Here is a 24507-nt window from a genome sequence, read left to right as displayed (position 1 = left end):
TCTGCTGGAATATTTTTTTTTCTTCATACCCGGAGACTGTAAAGGAAAATATATATATATATATATATTCAGTATACTTGTACAGTATGCCTGTCCCATTTGCAAAAAAACAGAGCATGGAAACCTTTGTAAGCACCAGTTGGCATTATTTGGGTTTTTAGATGGCTGCAATTGATTTCCTATATTGTGCCATTTCTGTCACAGAGAGCTAAACCAAGTTAAACAGACTTCTTATGTCAGGAGGTATTTTTCACTACCACCATATACAGCTGCATCACAGACTTATGGACACCTGGTTCACTGAGCACTTTTACAATAATGTCCTAAAATCAGGTTACCATTAGGGCCGTGGTCTTCAACAGCATTTTGGTGGACAGGGGAAGCCCTCTACCCTGGAGGACAGTGCGTGATTTGTGTGTGTGTGTGTGTGTGTGTGTGTGTGTGTGGGCGGTTTCTCTGGTATTCAGTGTTCCAGCAAAAAACCCTGCAACAAATCAACTGACTGCCATGAGTCGCCTCGAAAATTAACACTGCCCAGACTCTCAAAGCTGACTGTAACTTAAACTTCAACTGTACCTGTGTTGTAATTGTGTTTTATGTGTCTATTATGACATCTCATGCGTGCCCCTGTGCACATGCACCTGCCTGTTTCTAATGATACATGACACAATATGTATATTTTAGACAAAAAACGTCTCCTTGTTGTTCTTTTAAAACATGTTGTGTAAAGCAGCTTTGAGTGGTCATCAAGACTAGAAAAACGCTATATAAATACAGACCGTTTACCATAACATGGACAAAGCATAAGTATAGGCTATTACACCAGATCTCTGAAATGTGTCTGCACACAAATTTATGCTGAGTCCACTTCCACAAGTGTCCAATGTGGTAAGACAGAAGTGTGTAAGTGAGTGTAAGTGAGCATGGGGATGAGATTCACAGAGGCTCCGGGGAGAAATCAGGATTAACTGGTCAGTGTGCCTGGAAAGCACATTTGACATTTTCAGAGGAACTTGATAGATTCTAGGCTCAGCTAATTTCCCCGCATCATCTGGTTTGTAGATGCCTGCTGTAACTCAATACTTATCAGCAAGCATGAAGGATTGCTCTTGTGGACAATAAACGATCGACTCTCACCCTTAAAATGTTGTTGGTGTGAATAATTGTGATTTTTAATGATCACTTATCTCATAGACGACTAAACAACTATTATTATTAACATAATTATTATTTGTTTTATTTATTTATTTCTTTTTCGTCAGGCACCTCCTACAACAGGCAAGCCCATGACGTCAACGGACGACGTATGTTGTCAAAGAGAAAAAAAAAAGATGGCGTCGGTGTCAGATTTGTACGATGTGGGATGGGAAGGTAAGACAAAATAGATTCTCCGCAAGGGTCGTCGACGTTGAGAGACATTTATTTATATTCCCTGGTGAATAAGAGTCGGTGTAGGTTAATAATACGTTCTTCGTTGTCCCAGGCTGAGTCAAATACAAGCTAATCAGGCAACGTGAAGTGCTTAGCTGATGCTAGTTAGCGAGGTGTCGCTAACTCAATGTATTCGTGCATACAGTCGAGTCATACCCACTGTACAAACGATCTGTCGTCTATAATAGTGGTCATGCAGTTGTTGACAAGAGTGTATGGCAGTGAATTGGTATTTCACGTAGCGATCGTGATTCTGGTTGTTTGTTTTGCAATAACCACCCGTTAGCAAGCTGTTCGTCAATCTTAATGCGTCGGCTAATGTTGGCTTATCAATGTGTGTATGTCGTGCCAGATATTATAACAGTTACAATAACAACATTATTTTAATATTTGAGTCGCTTCGTGTGTACTTCCGTGTGCACAAATCGCTTTAACTAGGTTAGAAGTTGTACTAAAATAGCTCGTGTCATCTTCTGAACATACTGTACTGCTTACATGTATTCACACTTCAACTGTGGCTGTTTCTTGATTCAGTAGTTTTTACTAAACATTTTATACGGGAACCCAATTTCAACTAATCGTGACCAAAGGTCACTCCAAGGGCGAATATTTATCAATATACTTTTTCAATAGATGATTAATAAATGAATCACAAATTATTTTTTATTTGTATTTGCTGTGTCATCATTAACTTCATACATACAAATAATTCTCCCACAACCCATCTGTTGGTTTCCATCATATCTCAGGGAATGACTGTGTTACAGTGCTGACGCAGATTACTGTTCTTATAATTCAATACCTTCGTCTACAGAGATGAGAGACAAGCTGCGCAAATGGAGGGAAGATAACAGCAGAAATAGTGAACAAATAGTGGATGTTGGTGAAGAACTCATCGGTGAACATTCATCAAAACTGGGAGATGACAGTAAGTGGTACATTATAATTATATTATTATTTCTTTGAAACACACAAGAGGCTTTGGTCATGGAACATCAAAAAATAGACATATCTACAAGTTGGAAAAACTTGATAAACCTGCAATAGTGTTATGTATTCTGTTAATTATATTGAATACACAACATTAGCATAGCTGTGGTTGTTAACAAGACAGTTACAGGACAAGTGCAATGGTGTTTTGTATACACTGAATCAGGTTAAACGTACTGTGTCGGAAGCAATTGTGTGCATAATGACAAACCCTCTGAAGCAAAGTCAAGACCTCTGTATTGGTAAAGAACAAAAAATGCATGTCCCTATTTTACATTTTGTAGCTCTAATGTCAATTAATTTCAGACTAAGAGGTAAGTATAGCCTTCAGGTGTGTTTGATATGTAGGGACATTTTAGATATGTAAGATATGTTGCTTTGGGCAAGTAGTTCCACTCGCATGAACAGTCACTGCGAAATCAAGTTTATTGCTTTAATAGTAACTTAACTGTAGCTGCTTTGGAGACAGTATTTAGTCACTATTGTATAATAACACATGATGTAATGGATCTTCCTCCAATAACAGACTTTATACTATAATAACTATATTTCACAACAGCTTACTTTAACCCTTACTTTAAATTTGAGTTTTCTCAGATTTTAACCTAATTATTTTTGCTCTTACATTTCTTTTTATAAGTAAATATTCCACAGTATACTGTGATGTGTACAGTCATTTCCTTTATATCTATGAAAGAGTATATATCGCGTCTGCACAGCAAACCATTTTTAGTCTTAACCTTAAAATGTTTAAGAATTAAACAACACATTGACAGATCAGTGTATATGATGGTCACTAAATTAGGGCTTTTATGACCAAAAATACTGCTGAAAAAAAATTCTAGAGGAAGTGCTGTACATGAATATATCCATTTATAAGTATACCATACATCCATCAAATAGAGGTATACCGCGTTTGTGAAGCAGCAGTGTGATATGTCTATATCTATATGTCACATGACATGTCTCCTAACATGGTGCTGTCCTGTTGCATTATCCCATAAAACTCTCCCCTCTTCCTCAGTGATGATTCAAACATTCCTGAGAACCGGTGGATACTTAACATGCCATGGGTTTATTGAAACCAACTCTTAAATTGGCTATGAAATGGGATGGCAATTATCAGAACAAGAGTTGGCATCGTTAAAGTGAAGAGAAACTTCAGGGATTTGTTTGTTTTGGCATAATCCACCAGTTTTTGGGTGGAGTTGGGTTTTCTTTTTCTTTTCAATTAACACATGTTCGTTTGGCTGAACATATGCAGTTCACTTGTCAGAGCAGTCTGTTAAACTTTTCTTTATTTATTCCATTAACAGGCTTCTGTAGCCAAGCTTTTAGGGGCTGTCCACACGAAATGGAGTCTAGGCAAATCTGCCAAAGTTTTTTTTTTTTTAAAATCATATCAGCGTTTCATCCATATGGAAAGAGCATTTTGGGAGCCCTGAATTGGTCTTTTGGTAATGGGTCACAGAGAGGGAAAATCTCTTAATGCAACCCTTGCATTTTTGTGTAGACAACCAACATGCTACTTTGGGAAAATGGTGATGTTATAGGCCTTGTTTAGACTGCATCCCACTGCATCGGATTTGTAAGCATATCTGATCAGACTCTGATTTTTCTGACCAACTGTTCACATTATGTATTGCAAGTGATCAGATCTGATCTAAACAAAATAGACGGTGCAGTATACCGGTTTATAACAATAAAATGGTATTTGTTTATTATACGATATGAATTTTTCAGATACCACAAGACCGATTTATGACAGTTTTTTCGGTGTGGCAAAACACTGAGGTGGGACCTTTTCACTGATGCACCACGCATGCTGGGGGCTAAGCTGAAGACGTGGCTGTATTATTAACTGCAGCAATGAGCACTTTACTCCACCAACTTGGATCTCTCTCGCGCAACCAGAAGCAAACGCGTACACACGTGCCGCTCCCTCTCCCTCGCTCGCTAAATATGTGCAGACACACACTCGCCTGCATCTCCCTCACTTGAGCACTCATTAATGCTAATGCTTATCATAAAAGTACTGTTGTATACCCTGAAACTGTTGAAGTTTTGAAAAATTCTGTGATATAGATTTTTGGTCATACTGCCCAGCACTAGTTTCTGCAAACCTCATTCTGCCATTGCCTCTGACCTATAGACAGGCTTGTCCCTTAGGATGAGCCCTTTTTCTCAACAGTAAAATCAGCTGTTGATATCGAACCAATAGTGTCAACTGTCTTCTTCCCCCCACAAAAGAAAAGAAAGTGGTGTTTTATAGATGGATTCATTATTAGTGTTTGTGAGAACAAATATATACCATGTGCACCAACACAGTCACAGTGGGGATGAGGGAGACATTTAACCTTAACCACTAGTTTCATAAAACATTAAATGTATTTTTAACCATGTCATAAATTACTCAAAATGCAGCTCAGCTCTATACTGTGTTTCTCTGGTGCCAATGAGGTCTCAATTTCTAATGTCACATCACACAAAAGGAGATCATTATGAAGTGTAATGATGAGGGAAATAAATTATGGCTACAGGTACAGGGTAATGTTTTGATTTTAATTTTCAGTTTAGCCTGAGAGGTTATCATAACGTACATAAACATTATTTTACTTATTCTATTATTTTGTAATATTAATGTCAGTACAACTTACTGCTTAAATGATTATTTATTACAGTCATTGCTGGAAAGTGTTTATGATCGTTTATACTGCAATGACCAAGCTTGAAATTAACAAATGGTTTCTAACCTGTTACATTGTCTTTACTTAGTGGCAGTAAATGTGGACAGAAGTAGTGTTCATAGTTCAATTGGACCTTGGAATGGACGTTAACACAGTCTTTTATGTCTGTCTCTTTTCCCCAGTATGGATTATTTATGAGCAGGTGATGATTGCGGCGCTGGACTGCAGTCGAGATGACTTGGCTGTGGTATGTTTTTACCGTGCTTCCTCACACATGCAGGAGCTCCAGAAGCAACTGTATGCTCTCTCTCACAGTCATTCCTATTTTGCAGCACCTACTCTGCCAAATGTGAAAATCTGATTTTTATTTGACCAAATGGCATTACTCTGTCTGTACTTTGGAAAAACAATTTGCTGAGACTTGAAATTAGAGGGTGTAGCAAATGAGAGGAGAAGCATGCTTTAAGTGTTAGCTGAACTTGGCCTTCATTTATTGCTTTTTCCCCCCGGATTTATTTGCCCTCCTAAAGCTTAATGTGATGTTTCTGAGTTCATGTTCTGAAATATTCATAGCTGTGAAAATGGTCAAATCTGCTTTGGATAAAAAAAAGAAAAGAAAAAAAGACCGGAGGTCATACTAATTGAATGGTTCATCTGTAATCAGTATGGAAGTGACAAATCCTCTGGCAAAAAGAATGACTCACTGAGTACAGAGAAGGCAGAACTCAGTCATTAGAAATAGTTGTCTGTTGGCTATCCTTACAGACCTGCTGCCAGACAAAAAAGAAGAAGGACCAGACTTCAGCTGATGGATTGTGCAAATGATTCAGATCACGCTGCAGACATTGCCATCAAATTCAGGATAATGCTGAATGTGATTTTAACCCCTCCTCACCTTTTCAGACTCTGTACAGAAGTGGAAGAAAAGTGTCCTCCTTTATTTAATGTATTTATTTAATTCATCAAATGTGCAACATAAATACTGTGAAGTTTTTCTTTTGATTATTTGTTTTTATATCACAGTACCCAGGGCTTTTAGCTGTAATATAAACAAAGTCTGGCTTTGTCAAGGTGATTTGTGTTTGAAAATCATCAACAGTATCTATAGAAGTAAATGTTAGAGCAAGAGTGTAATATAGTTAAGTTACAGCCAACTATTAATTGTGCTCTCTCTCCTCTGCCCACATCCTTACAGTCCTGTCTGCAGGAACTGAAGAAGCAGTTTCCAGATAGCCACAGAGTGAAGCGATTATCGGGCATGAGGCTGGAAGCCTTGGAAAGGTAAGCATCAGGTCCTTTGAGAGCAAGGCCTAGATTGGTGGCAAAAAGTACAGCCATACTTTCACGTATGGTATTTTAGGAGGTTTTGGGGCGAGAAACTGTTAGCACATCCTCAGCGGTATGATGGTCTGGGTCTGTGTATGCAAGTACTGCATGTGTGTGTGGTAGGGTCTGTTTATGTTGGATCACCCAGCATTCCTTTGGGGAAGAGGGGAACAGAGAAAGGAAAGGTTTAACAGCGGGTAGTCCTGTGGCCCTTTAGCCTGAGTTAGGGATTCCCGGGAAGGAAGTGGTTTTATCCCACTGTTATTCTGGGGGTCCCTTAATCTACTCTGGTTTCTGTTTTTTTTTTGCTGTTTTCCTTATTTTGTTACTCATTTTCTTTATATATTTTACTCTCCTTCCCCTCCCTTTTAATTGTTTTTTTTGTCCTGTTTTATCTGTGGGCCACGAGCATCTCCCGTAAATATTGACATGTCAACAAAGTTTCAGCTTTGTCTCCACCCCCGTTCCTCCTTCTCCCTCAATAATATGGAGAGCATGAGCAAAAAACATAAACATTGGGATATTTTAGTCTGCACTTAGTTGAAGTAAGCGTAATTCAATCTGTGTACTTCCTCACTTACATTCCCCACCCGGATCACCCTTGCTGGTTTATCGGTTATGTCAGAGTTTACGTGATAATTGAGAGTGATTGCTTCAGCGCTGTCAGATTAAATAAACTGCACACTGGGATCTAATTGGCAGCAGACAGAGCTACACACGAATTACACAGCTTCAAACAACAAGGGCCTTCCCCCACACACACACACAAACACACACACGGGCGCTTCCTAAATAAATAAAGCAAATCACAGTGGCTCGTGAATGGTTGCCTGGTGCCATCTGAAATCTCCCAAAGTGTGGCTGAGTAATAAAGTGAATGTGAGGGAAGCGGCGGTGCTAGAAGTGGGGCTGCTCAGTGCTAATGGAAACCAGAGTTGCTTCTGTCTGTGGGCGGGACAGTTTCTGATCACTGAACCCCACCCTTGGCTGCTTAAATGTTAGCATTGCACATTGCAATACTCGATAGAAAAGAGTTGAAAAATCATCCTTCAGCGGATGATATAACATGACAAGTGAAGTGCATGCGTTCTGTTCCCAGATTTCTTTACTCTATGATTTAATAGTTACAGCTCATAAATGTCCCCGTTTAAACAAAATCATGTGGCCTCAGTCCAACAGTTTAGGCTAAGCTGTGTTGGATATTACTGCTTATCAAGTTCATATGTGTATTTTGTGTTATCTATGGGCCAAGAGACAGATAACCGAGGGCAAGTGTAAAGTTAACTATTCAAGGTTGTTTAAAGGTCACGCAAACTGTATCCAATCAAATTAAAATACAGTCTCTGATTCTAGCCATCTGGGATTTGTTCAAAAACAACACTGTATTCTTTCTTCTCTCTTTAAAGGTACGAAGAGGCCAACAAGTACTATGATAGCATTCTTCAAGACGACCCCACCAACACGGTATGGACAAGGAGTCGGGGAGGGAAGGGAAAAATACTTCTGCTTCTTGTTCTACCTTTCTTCCCACTGTGGTCTATGCTTTTTGGTGGGCTTTAAATCTGCCAAAGCACTTGTGTGTTAGTGGTGTGAGTTTGCTTAGTTGAACTCCATGGCCTCCCTGACCTGAGCCGCGTTGCTGATCAGCCTATCACCAACACAACTGCATAGTGTTTTAGAGCGGGGGGTGGGATTGGGCTGCTGGTTGGGTGATTCATGATCTCAGTCAGTGGCAGACATGTTTGATGGAAGTAAATTGTAAATAAGGGTCTGGCTGTAAATAAGCCAGTCTGGCCTTTGAAGATGGTGATTTACTGGACCCTTCAGACCCCCCCGAGTGAACAGGACTGAGCTCCTGTCCCACCTTCTTCGTTGTTGATCATTGGCTTGAAGTGTAAAGTTTGCTATGAGCTAGGCTGATGGGTTAATGCAGACAAGCCATGAATAACCCTAAATTCTATGAAGGTCTCTCTGTGCTACCTTCTCTCCTCATTTTACAATTCATCTCTGTGAAATGACTTGCAGAAGCACGTCTAGCCAATCCCACACCACCAACTCAAAACATAATGTACCTGCTGTAGATAGTTTCCATAAGGACATGTGGCCATGCAAAAAAATGGGGTTTAAAGAGTTTTCAAAAGAAACCATGACCTTATTTATGTTGGCTTTACCTCTCCCCATCACCCCAAAGATGTTCAAGAAGTTTCCTGTACCATGCTGACATATGGATTGCTTTAGATGTGTGAAAAGTTTTCCTTGAACTTGCAGTGCTTGAAACATCAACATAGACTTTTGTGCTTTGGATTCTATTTGACAATTTTTCATATCTTCAGCTGTCTGCTTTAATAAAATGGAAGTCATATGGAAAAAATAACAATATCTACCTTGCTCTTACACACTCCACTGTGGCATAGAGGTGTAGGCTCCTCATCTTTGAGTAGCTGCCTCCCACCATGCGCTGCCACAGCTGCTGCTGCTGCCTGCCACCACACTCTGTCTCATTCCCACCTTCACTTTATAAAGACCATCTTTGTTTATTTAATGGTTCTGTTGCTATTGGAAGTTAGCACGTTGGATCATCAAGCCGAGGGATGTGGCTGTTTTCATGGCCTGGTTCACCTTAGGTATTTTATATTTAAAAGAGTGTTCAGGTCAGGATTTTTGAGGCGTCATTTTGATCTCAACATAAAGTCTGTTATTATTTTTCATTTTGTTCAGCAAGTATGTGTAGTCCCATGCATGCTGATGCTGCTTATAACAAATGCCATAGCAACCTAAATGATTTTGCAGAATTTCTCAGTCTCGTGGTGTATGCTCCACTTGTGATATTAACAACAGCCACAGCTTCCAAAAACATTTGTGTTCAGTGATTGTCTACTTTCCTGAATTATGCTGGAGGATTGTTCCATGCCATGCCTGACAGGAAAATAACATTTGGATGATTGCAGTAAATTATCTGAAAAGATTTTCTCCCACTCGTTTGGTCTAAGACAAGGTTGAAGGGAAAGCCACATATGATATTTTTATATAACACTGTCATTTTATATAAAAAAGAGATTATAATGCCAGCAAATGTATATCCAAGTCATTGCCGTAGTCTGCAACAAATTGATTTGCATTAATCGTCTGTTTTGACAAAGGGAGTTTTAATTTCACTGAATTACAGGGCACCTCCCCGACACAACACAAGTCCTCTGAGGATTCCAAAGACATCCTCGGAAAGGGAATGGTCAGTTTCCTGGTCTCTGGATGCTGGATACTGCCACCCTAGCTATTGTAGGCTGTCATTCAAACATGGGGCTGGGAATGGAACAACACAGACAAATAGGTTCTCTGTTCATGGGATGTTAACCTTAAACCTTTTTTCCCACAATCCCTGTCACGAGTGGCTTGGGTGTAGCGGTGGAGCGATGACACAATGACATTGTTCAGGTCACCTGTTTTGCAGTGAGGCCTATCTCCTCCTTGCATGTTGTCCAACATGCTTTTAAGGGATAGGGCAAGGGATGGGCTATGAGAAATGGCGGAAAATTGGCGACCACAAGGAAGACTTGCGAGGCATCCCAGAATGCGAAGCAGAGATTGGAAACTGAGCTGTTGTAATTACAGGCTGCGGAATAGATGTGGTACCCATTAACCAAAATTGTTGAATCAACAAAAATTGCTCAAGTTTTTTTTTTTTTTGCCATGGTGGTGTCCAAAAAATGTTTCAAACTCTTAGCCCTTCCATTGCTTGCTATGTTCCAGTACCTACAGCAATGGTCTGGCAAAATGTTTGTCTTTGTGCGTAAATGCATTTTTTCACTTCTTCTTGTGAGCATTTTAGATCATGTGATGCGCACATTTGCATACATGGATCTCCCACATTATAATTACTATAATATTAGATGGGCTTGATGATTGCATCAATATTAAATTCCAACACTTTTAATTCACCCTAATAGTTTAATATAAAAATATAGTATTTCTAAAATAAACCATTGAGGTCACATGGACGACTCCTGAGGTTGAAGATTATGTTTGGGCCAAGTTATTTCATATTTTAAGCCTCAATAATAATAATAAAAAAAAGACCACAAATGCAAAGTCTATCGACAAAATAATGGAAGAGTTTAACTTAAAATGTAATGTAGTTTCTTAAAGGATCACAATTGAAAATCTGTAATACTATACTTTGCTGTCACAGAGTACACAAGACTAGTCTTTATTTTGGTTCAGTCCTCCTTCAGGTACCTCTAGGTATGTCACCCTTGTTGTGATGTTTCTTATTATAAAGGAACGTTGTGGTAGGTCACAGTGAGAAGCCAGGGGTGGTGTAAATAACCTTCTCCTCACTCCTAAGACCTTCTCAGAGTGCTAATTAAAAAAGAATCACAACAACAGAGAGCTCAGACCCACTGCCAGCTTTTTCTGGATCATTAGTTGGAGAAAGGAGGAGAGAGGTGGTTTGGAATTGCTTCTCATTTAATAAAGTGCTGTGTGACTCTGGGCTACCAACTTCCATATGCTCCTTTGAGCCCCAAGTGGTTCTTTATCTGGGAGAGAAAAAAATAGAGGGAGGTGGGTGTGGTGGGAGTGCACAAGTGCAGATCTCCATTCAACATCACTGTAGATTTTGCTTTATTTTTTCTGCTCTCCCATTTTTTGTTATTGGAAGAGAAAAGATCCCACATGCTTATAATTTAGTTTGAAGTGAGTATAAATTCCTGAATCTCACATAGCGTCCCGATATATAGTCACAGGACATGAACAATGAAGTAATGGATTGACCTTTCACTACTTGTTGCTTGGTAACTTCAAAACATATTTTATTCATTTTTAACAAATTATAATAAGGTACATTTTGTTCATCATTTATGTTTTTCACTTGGAGGTTAGGCTGCAGTGTCTCTGTGGGCCCCATTCCCAGCTTGATGGATAAGTGGATTTAAGATGATGGAAGTGTCAGAGGAGGCCCAAGTTTACAACCCTGAGACATGACTCATACACAGTCATCAATAGCGTTGACTATAGAAGAGGAAGCCCAACTCAATCAAGTGCCAGTCCATAAATAAAGTAGGCTGTGACTGGGTGCTGTAGTTCTAATGGAGTGGCAGCCTCCTGTTTAGATTTTCACCCTCTACCAAAAGAGGGAGGAGGAGGAGGATGAGTGAAATGTTTGCAGTCAGAGTAATACCATCTAATTCAGATTGATGAGAATGTAATCCACCTTAAGGTCATTTTAACATCAAAACAAAGTGGAAAGTAATTTTCAGCTGATGTAAGTTGGACTGTTGCAGCTCTAGATTCGTGCTGTGTTGGCAGGAAGACAGGCGTTGGGGTTTGGGGGTGTGTGCCATTTACCCCACTTGGTTTGGCTATGACTCACCACTTGTTGTCAGCCAACGTTTTGACTCATAATATGTGCGTGTGTCCATCTCCTGTTGGCCATTTATGTTTTGGTGGACTCGGATTCATTTAATTGAATTTAATCACCAGTGATATTATCGTACAATTGAACTTGACAAAGTTAATGTCTTTGTGCCTTTGATCTCATAAGCTTGAAGTGCCAAAGTTCTTTTTTTTATAGATTATCATAAAATAAATCAGCATTAGTTTGTTTCATAGCAGAACTTTGTGGAGTGTGACACTGAAAATACACTAACACAGACATTGACTCTCAGTCACTCTCTCTCCAACTCCTCTTCCTCTTCAACACTCGAGCTGAGTCCCTAATCCTGTTTATTTTCTGCTCTACAGGCAGCAAGGAAGCGTAAGATCTCCATACTAAAGGCCCAGGGGAAGAGCACTGAAGCCATCCGGGAGCTCAATGAGTATCTGGAACAGTGAGTGTTTCTTTAAGATGGAGAGAGGGTCAGGCACTCCCTCCTCTCAACCTTCCATGGCTTTTATTTTAATTAAAAACCAAGTCTGCTTTCAATTGAGCTGACACGACTTGTGCATTAAGTACTCAAAATCTATTCCCCTCCTCCGAAGGTTGGATATTATTGGTATTGTAATAAGTAACATTATACTTACATTTTGACTGTACCATGTTACAAATCCACTCCCTGTTTTGAAATTACTGTCATGATGTGATGTATGGCGCTGTGTTTGAGCAAGAGTACTTATTGACTTTCTGTGTTTATAGGTTTGTTGGGGACCAAGAAGCATGGCATGAGTTGTCCGAGCTCTACATCAATGAACATGAGTAAAGACAGTTTTCTTTATACATTTTATTTACATTTCAGTTACATTACCAAACATTAAAATGTTTGTAAAGCATTTAGACAAAACTTCAGTCATCCTTTTGTACTAATGTTTAGATGCTGCGTTATTGCAAGTTATATTTATTATTTACTTTTTTCTGTTTTCCATTTATACAGGTTTTCATACATTTCTCAAACTCTTACTTTTAATTCTGTCACCTATATTTGCAATAACAATTGAAATTAAAGCAGTTATTCCCTCAACACTGCTTTTTCCACATAATCTGTCTCCATATACATATAAACATGACTCGTATGCCTAATTTCTATGGATAGTTTAAAACAAACAAACAAAAACACAGATTGCTTCATTATGAGAAAATTACTAAAATGTTAAAAAAATTTAGTGGAATATTCTTTTGGATCATGTTCTCACAAGATTTAATGGAGATAAAGTCAGTAGATTTTGAATTATCGTGCTAAAAGGCAGGCACCCACCCTGCTCGATAAACCTAGCCCATAATGTGGGGGATGTTTGAGGTCTAGCTCATATATGCTTCTGTGTGTCCTGTTGTTTATTTTGTGTGAACTTTTCATTTAATAACAAACGGTTAGCGCTTAAAAACTTCCAGTAAGTCCACCACATGTTTGGGTTGAATACATCAGTTTAACAGGGCTACACTCAGACTGATGGCTTGATCTCCAGAAGTTTGGTGGATGACCACAAAGGGAGGCAGTGAGATGCCTCACACAACCGGGGGTCTGAATGGACCCCTGTTCAAGTTAGTCACATAAGAGGAGTTTAATAGGATTTCAGCCATAGGTCTACTCTCATGCATATGAAAGCAGAAAGACTCCCTGGCCTTTCACTGATATCTCAGAGCCAGACAGACAAGAACATTGAAAGAAAAATAATTTTGTTTGTGCCACCTTTTATCCCTCCTTAATTGTCTGGGGGCTCAGAAGTGGCTGATGCAGTGTCTTGAGTTGAACTATGGTTTTGTACGTGTGTGTGTGGGCACACTGACTCCAGTTGCTCGGTTGCTCCGGTACGAAACCAGCGGGAGCAGGAATGTGTAGCACGGTGAGAAGGCTACTTATTGGATATTTCATGCTTTTGTCTGAGAGGCTTTATTGTTGTAGTAGTCAGAGGAAATCCAGGGGTGAGCGGATTATCTCCCAGCTTATCCCCACACTTGTAATATCACACCATTCACTCCCACAGCCCCTTATCTAAAGGCGTGTCAATTTCTTTTCTTTGTTTTCTCTATTTTGGGTTACAAACTCTGTTTCCCCTCCACCTCCTCTTCCGGATGGCACGGCATTATCGCCACTCTTTTCCAGAGGGATGGAGCAAAAGGCAGAGAGGGAGAGAAAGAGAGGGAACACTTGCTGTGAAATTCCCAGGAGAAGGTGGTGGCACTTCTCATAAACTCTGCTCCCCTGACTGCACAACACCCTGGGAGTGAAAAATAAATAAAGCAATGTGTGTCTGCACAGCCGTTGTAAAGTTGTTTAGCTTGCTGCAAACATCAGTGTTCACACGTTAAAATAGTAATTATTAGCTTTTGTGTTGACACTGCTAAAGAAATCCTTATGCCAACAATGTTTAGACTGCTGATTATTTAGCCTGCAAGTATTGCTTGGAGCCACAGCCGTTGGCTTTCATTCGGACCCAGCTCATGAGACTGTTCAGCAAAATTGGACTGGTCATCCAAAATTACAGTATAAATAGTAATAATTTTTTCAAACATACTTTAGGCAGTCTGAATCCATTTTTGTCTTATATGCAGTCAAAATGTGGTATTGAAATAGGGGAAAGCCGCTGCTGATGGTTTTACTAACTTCCAAAAGAAACAAATACGATTCTCGCAGTCTCGCACATGATGGCAGCTACGAACTTACTCAAGCACTGTGGTAAAGAGTGAGCTTAGCTGCAGCCTTAGAGAGTAGCTCGTTGTCAGTGGGGTTGGAAGACTGAAGGAAGAGCTTCAGAGGTAGGGGTCTGGCTCTGGTACAAGATTCTGGTTGATGGCTGATGGAGCAGGCTCTGTTGCAGGCCACGGCCACTGCATGAGCACATCTGAAAGATTTTATGGAGAGGAAGTGGTAATTGTAAGCAGCCCCCAACCATCCAGCCCCTCTGATCTCCCCTCTCCACTCAACCCCTTCCTACTGTTTATTTCTTTCTTTCTCTTTCGGCACCTTCCTTTCCCCTATGCTGTAGCGTAGATTTTGTATTTCTTGGTATCAGTCAAAAAGTTGCATTTACCTAGTTTATCTCCAGTGGTGGAAAAAAGTCACGATCTTCAGAAGCCTGGTGTAGCAAGCATATTTTGGCTTTTCTTTAAATTGATAAGATTTGTTCAGTAATATGAAATGTCCTGCCAAAAAAAAAAAAAAAAAAGAAACTGGCCATGAAGTGAAAACGTGGTTACAAATATGATCATAACTGAATGTATTGAAAGACGGCCAGTGTAGCCCCATTTTCTGTTGGGAGGTCTGCGTGTGTTGTCTTGTGTGTTGTTAGGTGTGCAGGCGTTTTATGGCTTTGTGTTCCAGTGATATACTGTATCTTAGCTCAACTTGGCCTGGTACAGTGAAGGGGAAACTGTGTATTAGAAATGGAGTGGCAGCAGATTAGTGTGAGGTCAACAGCTCAGCAGTCTGCTGCTGAGAAGTGATCTCATCTGAGTATAGGCACAGTGTGCCAGCTCTTACTGTAGTGCTGACCTCAGGAAGGTAGTTAACTACACATTAAAGGCTGAGAAAACACACAGATGGAGAAGATTGATCCTCAGTGTCCCCGAAGGAGGGAGAATCACCATACTAGATTGGTTTTTACCTTTTCCATCTGTCTGGACTGAGTAACCTTTACTGTAAACCTTTAAATAAACTTCACGACACATTGTAGATCTTTACGGAGCTCTGCAACATTCAGGAGGCTATAAGTCTGTCGTACCTGTACCCCATGTAGTTTTCAATACAGATTTATACCTGCAAATTTATTGGGCATAGATGTTGTGCTTCACAGTTGAGCAAGCTAAAGGATGACATACCCACAGCTGTATCAATTGGCTTACTGTTTCCCTTGTCATTTCCACAGCTATGGAAAAGCTGCGTTTTGCCTGGAGGAGCTGATGATGACCAATCCTCACAATCATTTGTACTGTGAGCAGTACGCTGAGGTAGGTACACGCCTGGATGTCCGTCATCAAGCATGTGGGGAAACTATGGAATAAATGTTCGCTCTCTGTGAATGGTGCCTCTCTTTGTAACGGAGAGAAACACCGGGACACACTAAATGTCACTGGGAGTAGAGGCCTATGAAAGGAGATGTGTTCACATGTGGTTGTCATGTATTGCTTATTCAGATGTCATGCTGTCATTGCCTGCGCTGCCATTTAACACAGTTTAACGCTTCCTTTAACAGGTGAAGTACACTCAGGGGGGGCTGGAAAACCTGGAGCTGTCCAGAAAGTATTTTGCCCAGGCACTGAGGCTGAACAACCGAAACATGAGGGCATTGTTTGGTCTGTACATGGTGAGTACCGCTGTACATGGAGAGAAAGTGGGAGAGGAGGAGAGAAAAACAAAAATAGTCAAACTTTTTTGCTACCCTGCGGTTTGTCAAGGTTGAGGCTGTCCAATGAGTCTGTCAAGTACGCCTGTAGTGTGTGTACATGTGTTTTTTGGGGGGGAAGAAGAGGCTCTCAGACAGGTCAGCACACTGCTGAGTCAGATGGTGAACTCCAGCATCGGAAATGTCTGCCCTTCTGAAGCTCTTTATTTTAGTAATGATACCCCTTTGGTGAGGCCTTTTTTTTACGTTTGTCACTTAAATAAATAAAGGAGTAAAAAGAGAAAAGCATGAATTTGAGAGAAAGAGCAGTACAACTGTTGTAAGCAGTATATAACTTGCAAATCATCCGACTGGGTGCCAGTTTGATTGTAGTCATGGGTAAACAGCCCTTTCATCTCTGTATTTGTTTAAATGGGATGTTGTCCCTTAGCACCAATGCATCATATGTAATTGAGAGCTGACATAAAAACACAAACAAAGCGATGCCGGGAATAAAAGGTGGAGAGAGGAAGCAGGTCTAACACAGAGAGACCTAGTGTTTTCCTGAGTTTCTGCACTGGGATTTTTCAGGTAGTCCAAACACATAACCCATATTCTCTGCGGTTTAGGCAGCATACAGGAGAAGCAGGGCAGGGTTCAAACTAAGAGTTTTGCTTCTGTTAACGCTCACGTTTGTCAGAGAAAGAGCAGGCCCCGTGCGGCTTCCTGACAAGTCCTTCACTGACACCCTGCCCTGTAATGGCTACCTCAGGTAGTGGGGGGGGGGGGGGGGGTTATTCTTTATCAGTCACAGGTCTGTCTGAAGAGTGCATTTTGAAGTTTGTCAGTTCACATCGACGGTCCAACTTCTGTCAGGTGCAAGAAGTTCAGTGAAAGGGCATGAAACTTTCACCATCTCTCACCAGCTGAGTCAGTTCCACAGAAGACTTAGTAGCACTGACCACAGTCGGGTTGTGGGTTAGTTACTCACAACGCTTGCGTGGGGATTCCCCTCCATAATGGTACACACTGTTATGTGGGGATAGCCTGTCTGGGTTGACATCATCTAAATTGAGGTTTCTCTTGTGCCAAAAAAAGAAAAAAAAACATATAGAAATAAAGAAAATGCTTACTAAAAAAATACAGAAGCCAAACCATTTTATAGAAAAAGCAGGACCAGGTTGATTGGTGTGTAGTTAAAGTTTCAGCACATTGGTAGGGAGGGCTTTGAAGTGCAGGCAGGGTAAGCCCTCTGGGGTTTGCTGTGTGGAGATGATGGCAGGAACATGGGAAAGACATGGGATTTGTGGTTCGGAAGGGAGCTGTCGGGGCAGGCAGAAACCGTGATTCACAAGGCGCTCCTCTCACTGCACGCTTGCTTTTCCTTTTTTTTACCGTACATGGTTCTTTCATCACCAGGAATCAATGGTGTTGGAGAAATTAGACTCCGTTAAGTGACAATTTACGTATGAAGCATTAAAATGCTCATTTTTTCCTCCCATAAATGATTTCTCCTGTGTCATCAGGCCAAGGCCTGTTTTTTCTCTTCATTCTGCCACAATGACTAGTGGAGTGGTAGATGGTAAGAGTGGTTGCACATTCATCTCAATTACGCCTTTATTGCTGTTTCACCAAGTTTTGATATAAGAACACCCTTTCCCCTTTTCCCTCATTTTGTTGCTTCTTCCCGTTTTCTTTTTTTCCTCTAGTCTGCAAGTCACATCGCTGCCAGTCCTAAAGTTAGTGCCAAGGTGAAGAAGGACAATATTAAGTACGCCGGCTGGGCTACCACTCAAATAAATAGAGCCTATAAGGTGAGTTATATACTGATGCTTTTTAAACTTGATGGAAGAGCATGTAACTTTGTCATATTTTAATCTTGCATATCTGCTACATAGAGATTTCCACTTTTTCCCACATCACTATTAATTTTGCCAGACACTGAAAACCACCAGCCATATTGTCTTTTGATTCTTCTGCTATGTTTCAGTTTTTATGGGGTATTTGCACACAATATCCAGACATCCAAAAATCCCCTTCATTTGCATAGTATGCAAAAGTATTCGCAACCACCAGATGACCCCTGAATGCACAGCAATCCTGAAGAATGACTTTGACTCGCAGTGCTGAAATTACAACCCTGGTGTCTTTCAGTGTGTCTGGGTACATTTACTGTCGATGTGTTGACTTAAGGCCACAATGTCGGCTAAAACTTTATCCCACACCGTGGCTTCACAGATGAGCTTCTCACAGAGCCACAGGCTGATTCTCTGCGGACAACAATCATGCTCGACTGTAGCGGGGAGTTGTCTAGTTCACAAACTTGGGCTCAACGAGCTGAACTTAGGATGTCTGCAGCAAATTCACGAGCATCATTACGCATTTAAGTGTTGCAGTATTTCACATCAACTATTGCAAATATTTTCCCAGATTAAATGTCCTTAAAATCTGTATAACGAGGACCTGATGAACCAATTTGTGCCCATTTGAAAGCAGACACGTGTGCCCTCATATTAGAATCTGCACAAATACACGCAAAGTATTGAAGGGGAAAAACTGAGGAGCGACTCAGATTGTTTTACTGAAATGGTTTATGCCGTTGTCACGGCAACCCACGTATTAAAGCATATTTAAAAGAAAACTTTTTTGCCATACGAGCCCATACAGTATGTGTTGCTTATTTGGGTTTCGACAGTTAAACGTCTAATAAGTGGTTCTTTGCTCAGCATGTGTGGGTGCTGTTGAGAGAGAGGTTTCCTGCTGAGCCTCTAAAGACCTCGTCTCACCACACTTGGCTCTCTGTCCCTTATAGACACATTTCACATGTTGAGCACTTAGACAAGTTTAAGAGCTCTGTTGCACAAAGTGTGTGTGTGTGTGAGTAATGTCCCAGTGAGCAGCTGTCTTCTTCTGAAACTCCAGCAGACGAGAAGCTTCTGCTTGTTCTGTTTGGTTTGATTTGAGGGAGAACAAAAAGTCACGAGGTGAAGCTTGTTTTGTTCAGGCTCATACGTAATACACAGAGACAGATCTCTTCAATAAATACAAAAACAATGAAGAGGGGGTTTTGGTGAACAAAGTCAACTAAAAGTCTCCATGCCACTACACTCATCATTTTGATTGGTTTGCTTCTGACCTTACCTCGTTGCCTCATGAAGTCTTTGATCCTAACAGAGGGACAAGATGATTATCTCAAAGTGCACACTTTTAATCACAAGTCAGGGGCCTAAAGGATCTGCAGGACATGAGTGAGGCATCGGATGACTCAGGCTTTGACAGGAAAGCTGAAGTTGAGTATATGGTTAAGTGAGAGAGCTGCCAGCCAGGTAACACCTGAACACTATTCCCTGTATACATGAGGATTACAAAACAAATGATTAGGATTGCAAGTTGCTTGAATAAATTAGTTCATGGTAAGTTCTTTTGGACTTCATCTAAACTACTTTTGGACTTCATCCAATACGTATTACAGAGATTAGACAGTTGTGTAACCAGTACGCTAAAACATTTTCTTTATTGCCAGGGAGGTATGAGAAGTGTATTACCCACAGACAGGAGTTTGGTGATGTTAGCTGTAATAAATCAGAAGGCTATTACAAGTGTCTATAACAGTGGTATGACAGCTTTAAGATTAAAATGATAAAAACAAGTAACATGATACAGTACAACTGTTATAAGCTAAATGTGACATTGATGGAAAATGTTACCTCTCCCCCCTGATTTTACCACTTCAGTTCATAGCAACATGATGTAATCTTTGCTGTAGAAAACGTAACAGGATGAAAGCACTTTTGATGAGTTTGAAGTCTTTTCAACTGACCACAGTTCAGCATTACTCTTCTCGCAGCTTGAGTTGCTGCCTATCATTATATTACACATCCCAGTGTTTCAATTTGAAGCTGTTATTGCAAGTGTGATTGTGTTATTGCATAGTGTCACTTAAAATGTTTAAAATTTAATTGGATTTGGGCAGTAATGACCTGGATGAATGGAAATCTGCACGAGCATTTATATAAATGATTAAACATGAAGGCAGTGTGTGAATCACTGTGATATATAAGCCTTATTCTATTAGCTCAGAGGGAAAAAAATATATTTTGAGTTATGATGACAACAGACCAAAACACTTCAGCTACTAATAGAGATCAGTAGACAAAATGTTTTTTTGAAAAAGTTTGACTTTGGTTTTGACCTCCTGGTGATTATAATGAGACGACTCAGACAGGCACACCTTTATGTGACATCTTGTCCTTGTTTAAGTTGCCTGGTTATTGAGGGTTTGTGCTCAACTCTGCTGTTTGTCTGTGCACTGACATGTGTATGCAAACACACAGCACAGTGCATATGTGCACTTCTGGATGTTTTTTCTTTTGTGGTTTTGAAGTGTGAGACAAGTTAAATGACAAGGTGTGCAGTAGCATCCTTTATTTTTTTTTGGTCCCCACTCTCAGCTAAGTGTTTTGCGAGATCTTAAAAAGGAGCAGGGGCTGTGGGCCTCACTCAGACCGCTGCAGGCTGCTGTGGGCTTGTGCTGGCTGATTGATGGCCCCTTTAAAGCGTTTGCTCGTGTCAGTCATCCACTTTTATTAGGCATCAGTACCTGGTGATTGTCATACCTCAGTGTGAGAAAAAGGTGGGCAGGTGAGTGCAAGTGGGAGCAGTGAGAGGTCATGGCTGACTGGGGAACATTTGAAAAGAATGAAAAGCATTAATGTAATTACTTTGGTGGGGTTGGCTGACACATATAGTTGTGTGGGTCGTAGGTGTATGTGTCTTTTAAGTGGCCCGACAGCCTGCCCTGTTACCCTAACTCTCTAAACAGATTCTCTGATTAGCTCCTCTGTCACGGACCAGAGACTCCCACTGCGTCATGTCTCTATTATCAGATGCTCTAAATAGATGTGAAGCTGTCTGGTCTGCCCCCCACTGTTTTAGAGCAGGGCAGGAGTTAATGTGGTGGTCTCACCTCAGGCTGCAGAGATAATTGACAACAGGACCTGAGGTAATGGTGCATTAGGCAGAAAGGCAATTAATGCACTGATCATTATAGCTACCCCACCACTCACACACACCCTGAATCTAGAAGAATGAGTCACCATTTGAAATTACATAGCCCATTGCACACCTTATAAAACTGCCCCTTTTAAGTTGGAGTTAGGACAAAGGGAAAAAAAAAAAGTTTTGCTGTGTAAAGACAGCATAGGCTAAATTTAGGAAACACTTAGTTCCCATTTGCAGAAGTCTGGGTAGAGCCAATTGTTGATAGAATAAATGTGTCATATCATTAAAGATCAGTGACTTTTGATGAATGTCGGGTGTTTGAGTCAAACATAGATCATATGGAGACGAGGATATGTGGTTTTGGAAAACAAGCCAAGATGCCACCTTAGGTGAAAGCCCAGTGTTAGATTTCCTCAGCCAGTTGTTTTTAAGCATGAAAATGATTGTTTACTCTGTATATAATGGCGCTTCCGCCTGCACACCGTCTCGTGGGGCTCATCTCAGAACATGCAGAATGTGCTCTGTTGTTCAGAGGCAGTAAAGCCATGTGGTTGAAACGATATCCCCTGCCTGTGCTCGACTTGGCAAATTGTGTTATTGCAATAAGTTAACTGAAAGACTCCTGCGATGCCGTTGGCACTCGCTTGTCCATTTTCAGGGCCGCTACACATTTGTCGAAATTGTGGGCCTGGATTGTGATGATGTTGCGATGATGTTGCGCTAAATTTAAGTTAAAGAAGCATGTTTCTTTTGGGATTTAACTTGCATATTGTATTTGCATGTAGCGTGTCCGTGTCGACTGCTATCAGTACAACTGTGGTGTCATTGTTGATCATCATTTGTTTTCTACATTATTTCATGGTGGATATGATAGAAATGATATAGCTGTTTTACACACAGCTTTCATTAGATGTGTAATAATGGAAAATGAATCTTGTATATAATGGAATCTGTGGCCATATGATACCCTTTGTAAAGATTTTGTCAAGATTTATGTTGGTTGACAAATTTGGCAAGATGAAGTGAATCGCACTGACCCATCATTTTATCCCTGGTCCCCTGCCCAAGGTGAAGGAAGTTGTGTTTCCCTTTAGTCTGTTTCGATCGGATGCCTCGTCTGTTGCCAGATTTAATTGGGACGAGGATGTGTATGCCCGTTTGTGTACACATGAGTAATCCTCTATATGCTCCTGGATTATAATTTGCGGCTTTCCCTGTGAACCCCTGTGGACACAGAGCTAAAATTAGAGTGCACTGTTATATATTCCTGTACTAGAGGCTATGGAAGTGGACTTATGTGGGCATTCTTCTCCAAACACACACACAGAGAGCGAGTAATGGCACTTATGCAACAGTTTATGGGAGACCCTCAAAGTTGAGGTATTATCTTACTTTGCATGACTTGTTTACCATATCTGTCCATTGACTATTGTTATCTCTACGATCGTTGTTACTTTTGGGACAGGGATGTTTTTCGCTCAGTCAGTGGAGCGTGATATATGTTGCACGAGGTTATCGATGCCTCTGTGAGGCTGTGTTCAAGTGTGTTTAGCTCTTCATTACTTTCCTTGGCAGAGAGATCTAATGAGCTGATGTTCTCTTTGCCTCCCCCTTTCCTCCTCTGATACGCAGCTCGCTGGTCGTGGGAGTAAAGAGAATAAGTGCTCCAGGAAGACAGTGGAGGAGATGTTGGAGTCCATGCAGATCACCATGGCCTAGACCTGCGCACGTCTTTGTCCTCGCTCTTCAGTTGGAACAACATGGCAGCTCAAATAGCCTTGAAATATGTTCACTATCCAGAACCAGATCTGTAATTTTTTTTTTTTTTGCTTAATCCTTTCAACGTTGATTCTGTGATTTAGTGAACTTGACATGGATAACGGAAGACCTTTTCCTCATGTGCAAAGATTCACCCACTCATCTGGGTACACACCAGGCTGTGATGTTCCTCAGAGTGGACTGCACTGTACTAATCCTTCCCATTTTATCCTGTGTCTAACAATTCTTCACATCCACATCAAAGCTTTAACCCTGTGACAGAGAAGACGAGCTGTAAAGTAACTGCTATTTATAAAGACAGTATGACAGCCCCACCTGTTCCCACAGAGGTGCTACTGTCAATTAGACATCTTTAATACAAATAATTGTTTTGCTTTTTTGTCAAACTTATCAAAATGTCTTAATAAAGTATAGTTGAAAATACATTTTCTCCATGAACGTTTGTAGCCAGAAGGGGTTTTTGCTAGGTTGTTTTTTTGGACTTCCATGTTTCTAACGAGTCACGTTTTCCCCCAGCAGACTGACACATTCGAACCTGCTGTAACTATACTGTAAAAGGATAAAAGACATTTGTCATTATGAAGGCAGCGGTGGCAAACACAGGGGCCTCTTCCACAGTGATTCCAGCTGGGAAACCCTGCCTTTCAATTACCCCAGCCAGCAGCTGAACTGACTTCAGCACACTGAACAACACCTCTGTCATTTCAGTTTAGAGAGCCTCAGAGAGTGCTGCCAGTAATTAACACACCACAAGTTGGAAAGAAAAAAAAAATCTATTCATAAATTTAGGAACATGCATGACAGACAGGGAAGAAAGACATCTTAGTGGAGCGAGAGGCAGTCCTGCTTTCTCCTGCCTTTAGAGCAGAACACTGTTCATTCGGTTCTGTAATTGTTGAATCTGAATTGATCCAAATGATCATCATAAGTTGTCTCTCACCCATGAAGAGTCTGCTGTAACTTCCATTTCTTTTGTTTTTTTGTCACATAACTTCACTCTTTGGCAAAGGGAAGAACCTGAGTGTTGAGTTTATGGTCTCTTTTTGGACGGACTTTAAATTGAGAGGTCATCGGCTCAAAGTACTGAGTGCGGAAAGCCATTTTCTGAAGTTTAATACTCGGGCCGTGGTCAGTGGATGAACACGTCTGCGTTTGATTTGCCTCACCAGTCTGGCGGAACCAATGAAAGGCAGGAGCTGCTCGAGCAAAAACTGACTTCACTTATTTTTTTTCACAGGAAAAAGACTGAGGCTAAGTGACGCCCCCATTTTTTGAACAGTTTCAGGATGAAAGCTTTTTGATTTGAAGCAGAATGATACTTTTTATTTTCATGCCAATGTCAATGATACTGTACTTGCGATGGTAATTTATGAACTCGTAAAAGGAGAATAAATGTTGTCAGTCAGTTTGATGGCTCATCATAATGAGATATTGCTCTCCAGTTCCAATAGCACTGAGGCAATAGTGCCATCTGTAGTCTGGATGAAGAACTTATCAAGTTGGGTTAAACCCATGAAGCAATGAGTGACAATAATTATGCACC

General features: G+C 40.7%; 1 protein-coding gene across 2 annotated transcripts; it reads left to right on the top strand.

The window, feature by feature from the left end:
* The first annotated feature begins 1329 nt into the window (after positions 1-1329).
* On the top strand, positions 1330-23586 carry emc2 (ER membrane protein complex subunit 2). Of its 2 annotated transcripts, none has more exons than XM_083890556.1 (11): positions 1330-1371; positions 2246-2359; positions 5291-5355; positions 6304-6389; positions 7841-7898; positions 12174-12259; positions 12565-12624; positions 15729-15810; positions 16056-16166; positions 17894-17998; positions 22818-23586. In XM_083890556.1, the coding sequence occupies exons 1-11, from the start codon at positions 1332-1334 to the stop codon at positions 22902-22904; spliced, it is 894 nt and encodes a 297-aa protein (XP_083746682.1). In that variant the 5' UTR covers positions 1330-1331; the 3' UTR covers positions 22905-23586. The 2 variants fall into 2 exon arrangements, with proteins under 2 accessions (XP_083746682.1, XP_083746683.1); XM_083890557.1 differs by lacking the exon at positions 22818-23586 and adding an exon at positions 17711-17766.
* Positions 23587-24507: the final 921 nt, after the last annotated feature.

The sequence above is a fragment of the Microchirus variegatus genome (genome assembly GCF_963457635.1).
Source record: "Microchirus variegatus genome assembly, chromosome: 1".
In the NCBI taxonomy this organism is placed as follows: Eukaryota; Metazoa; Chordata; class Actinopteri; order Pleuronectiformes; family Soleidae; genus Microchirus; species Microchirus variegatus.
The sequence above is the reverse complement of the archived record's forward strand: the minus strand, read 5'-3'. Positions and strand labels throughout refer to the sequence as shown.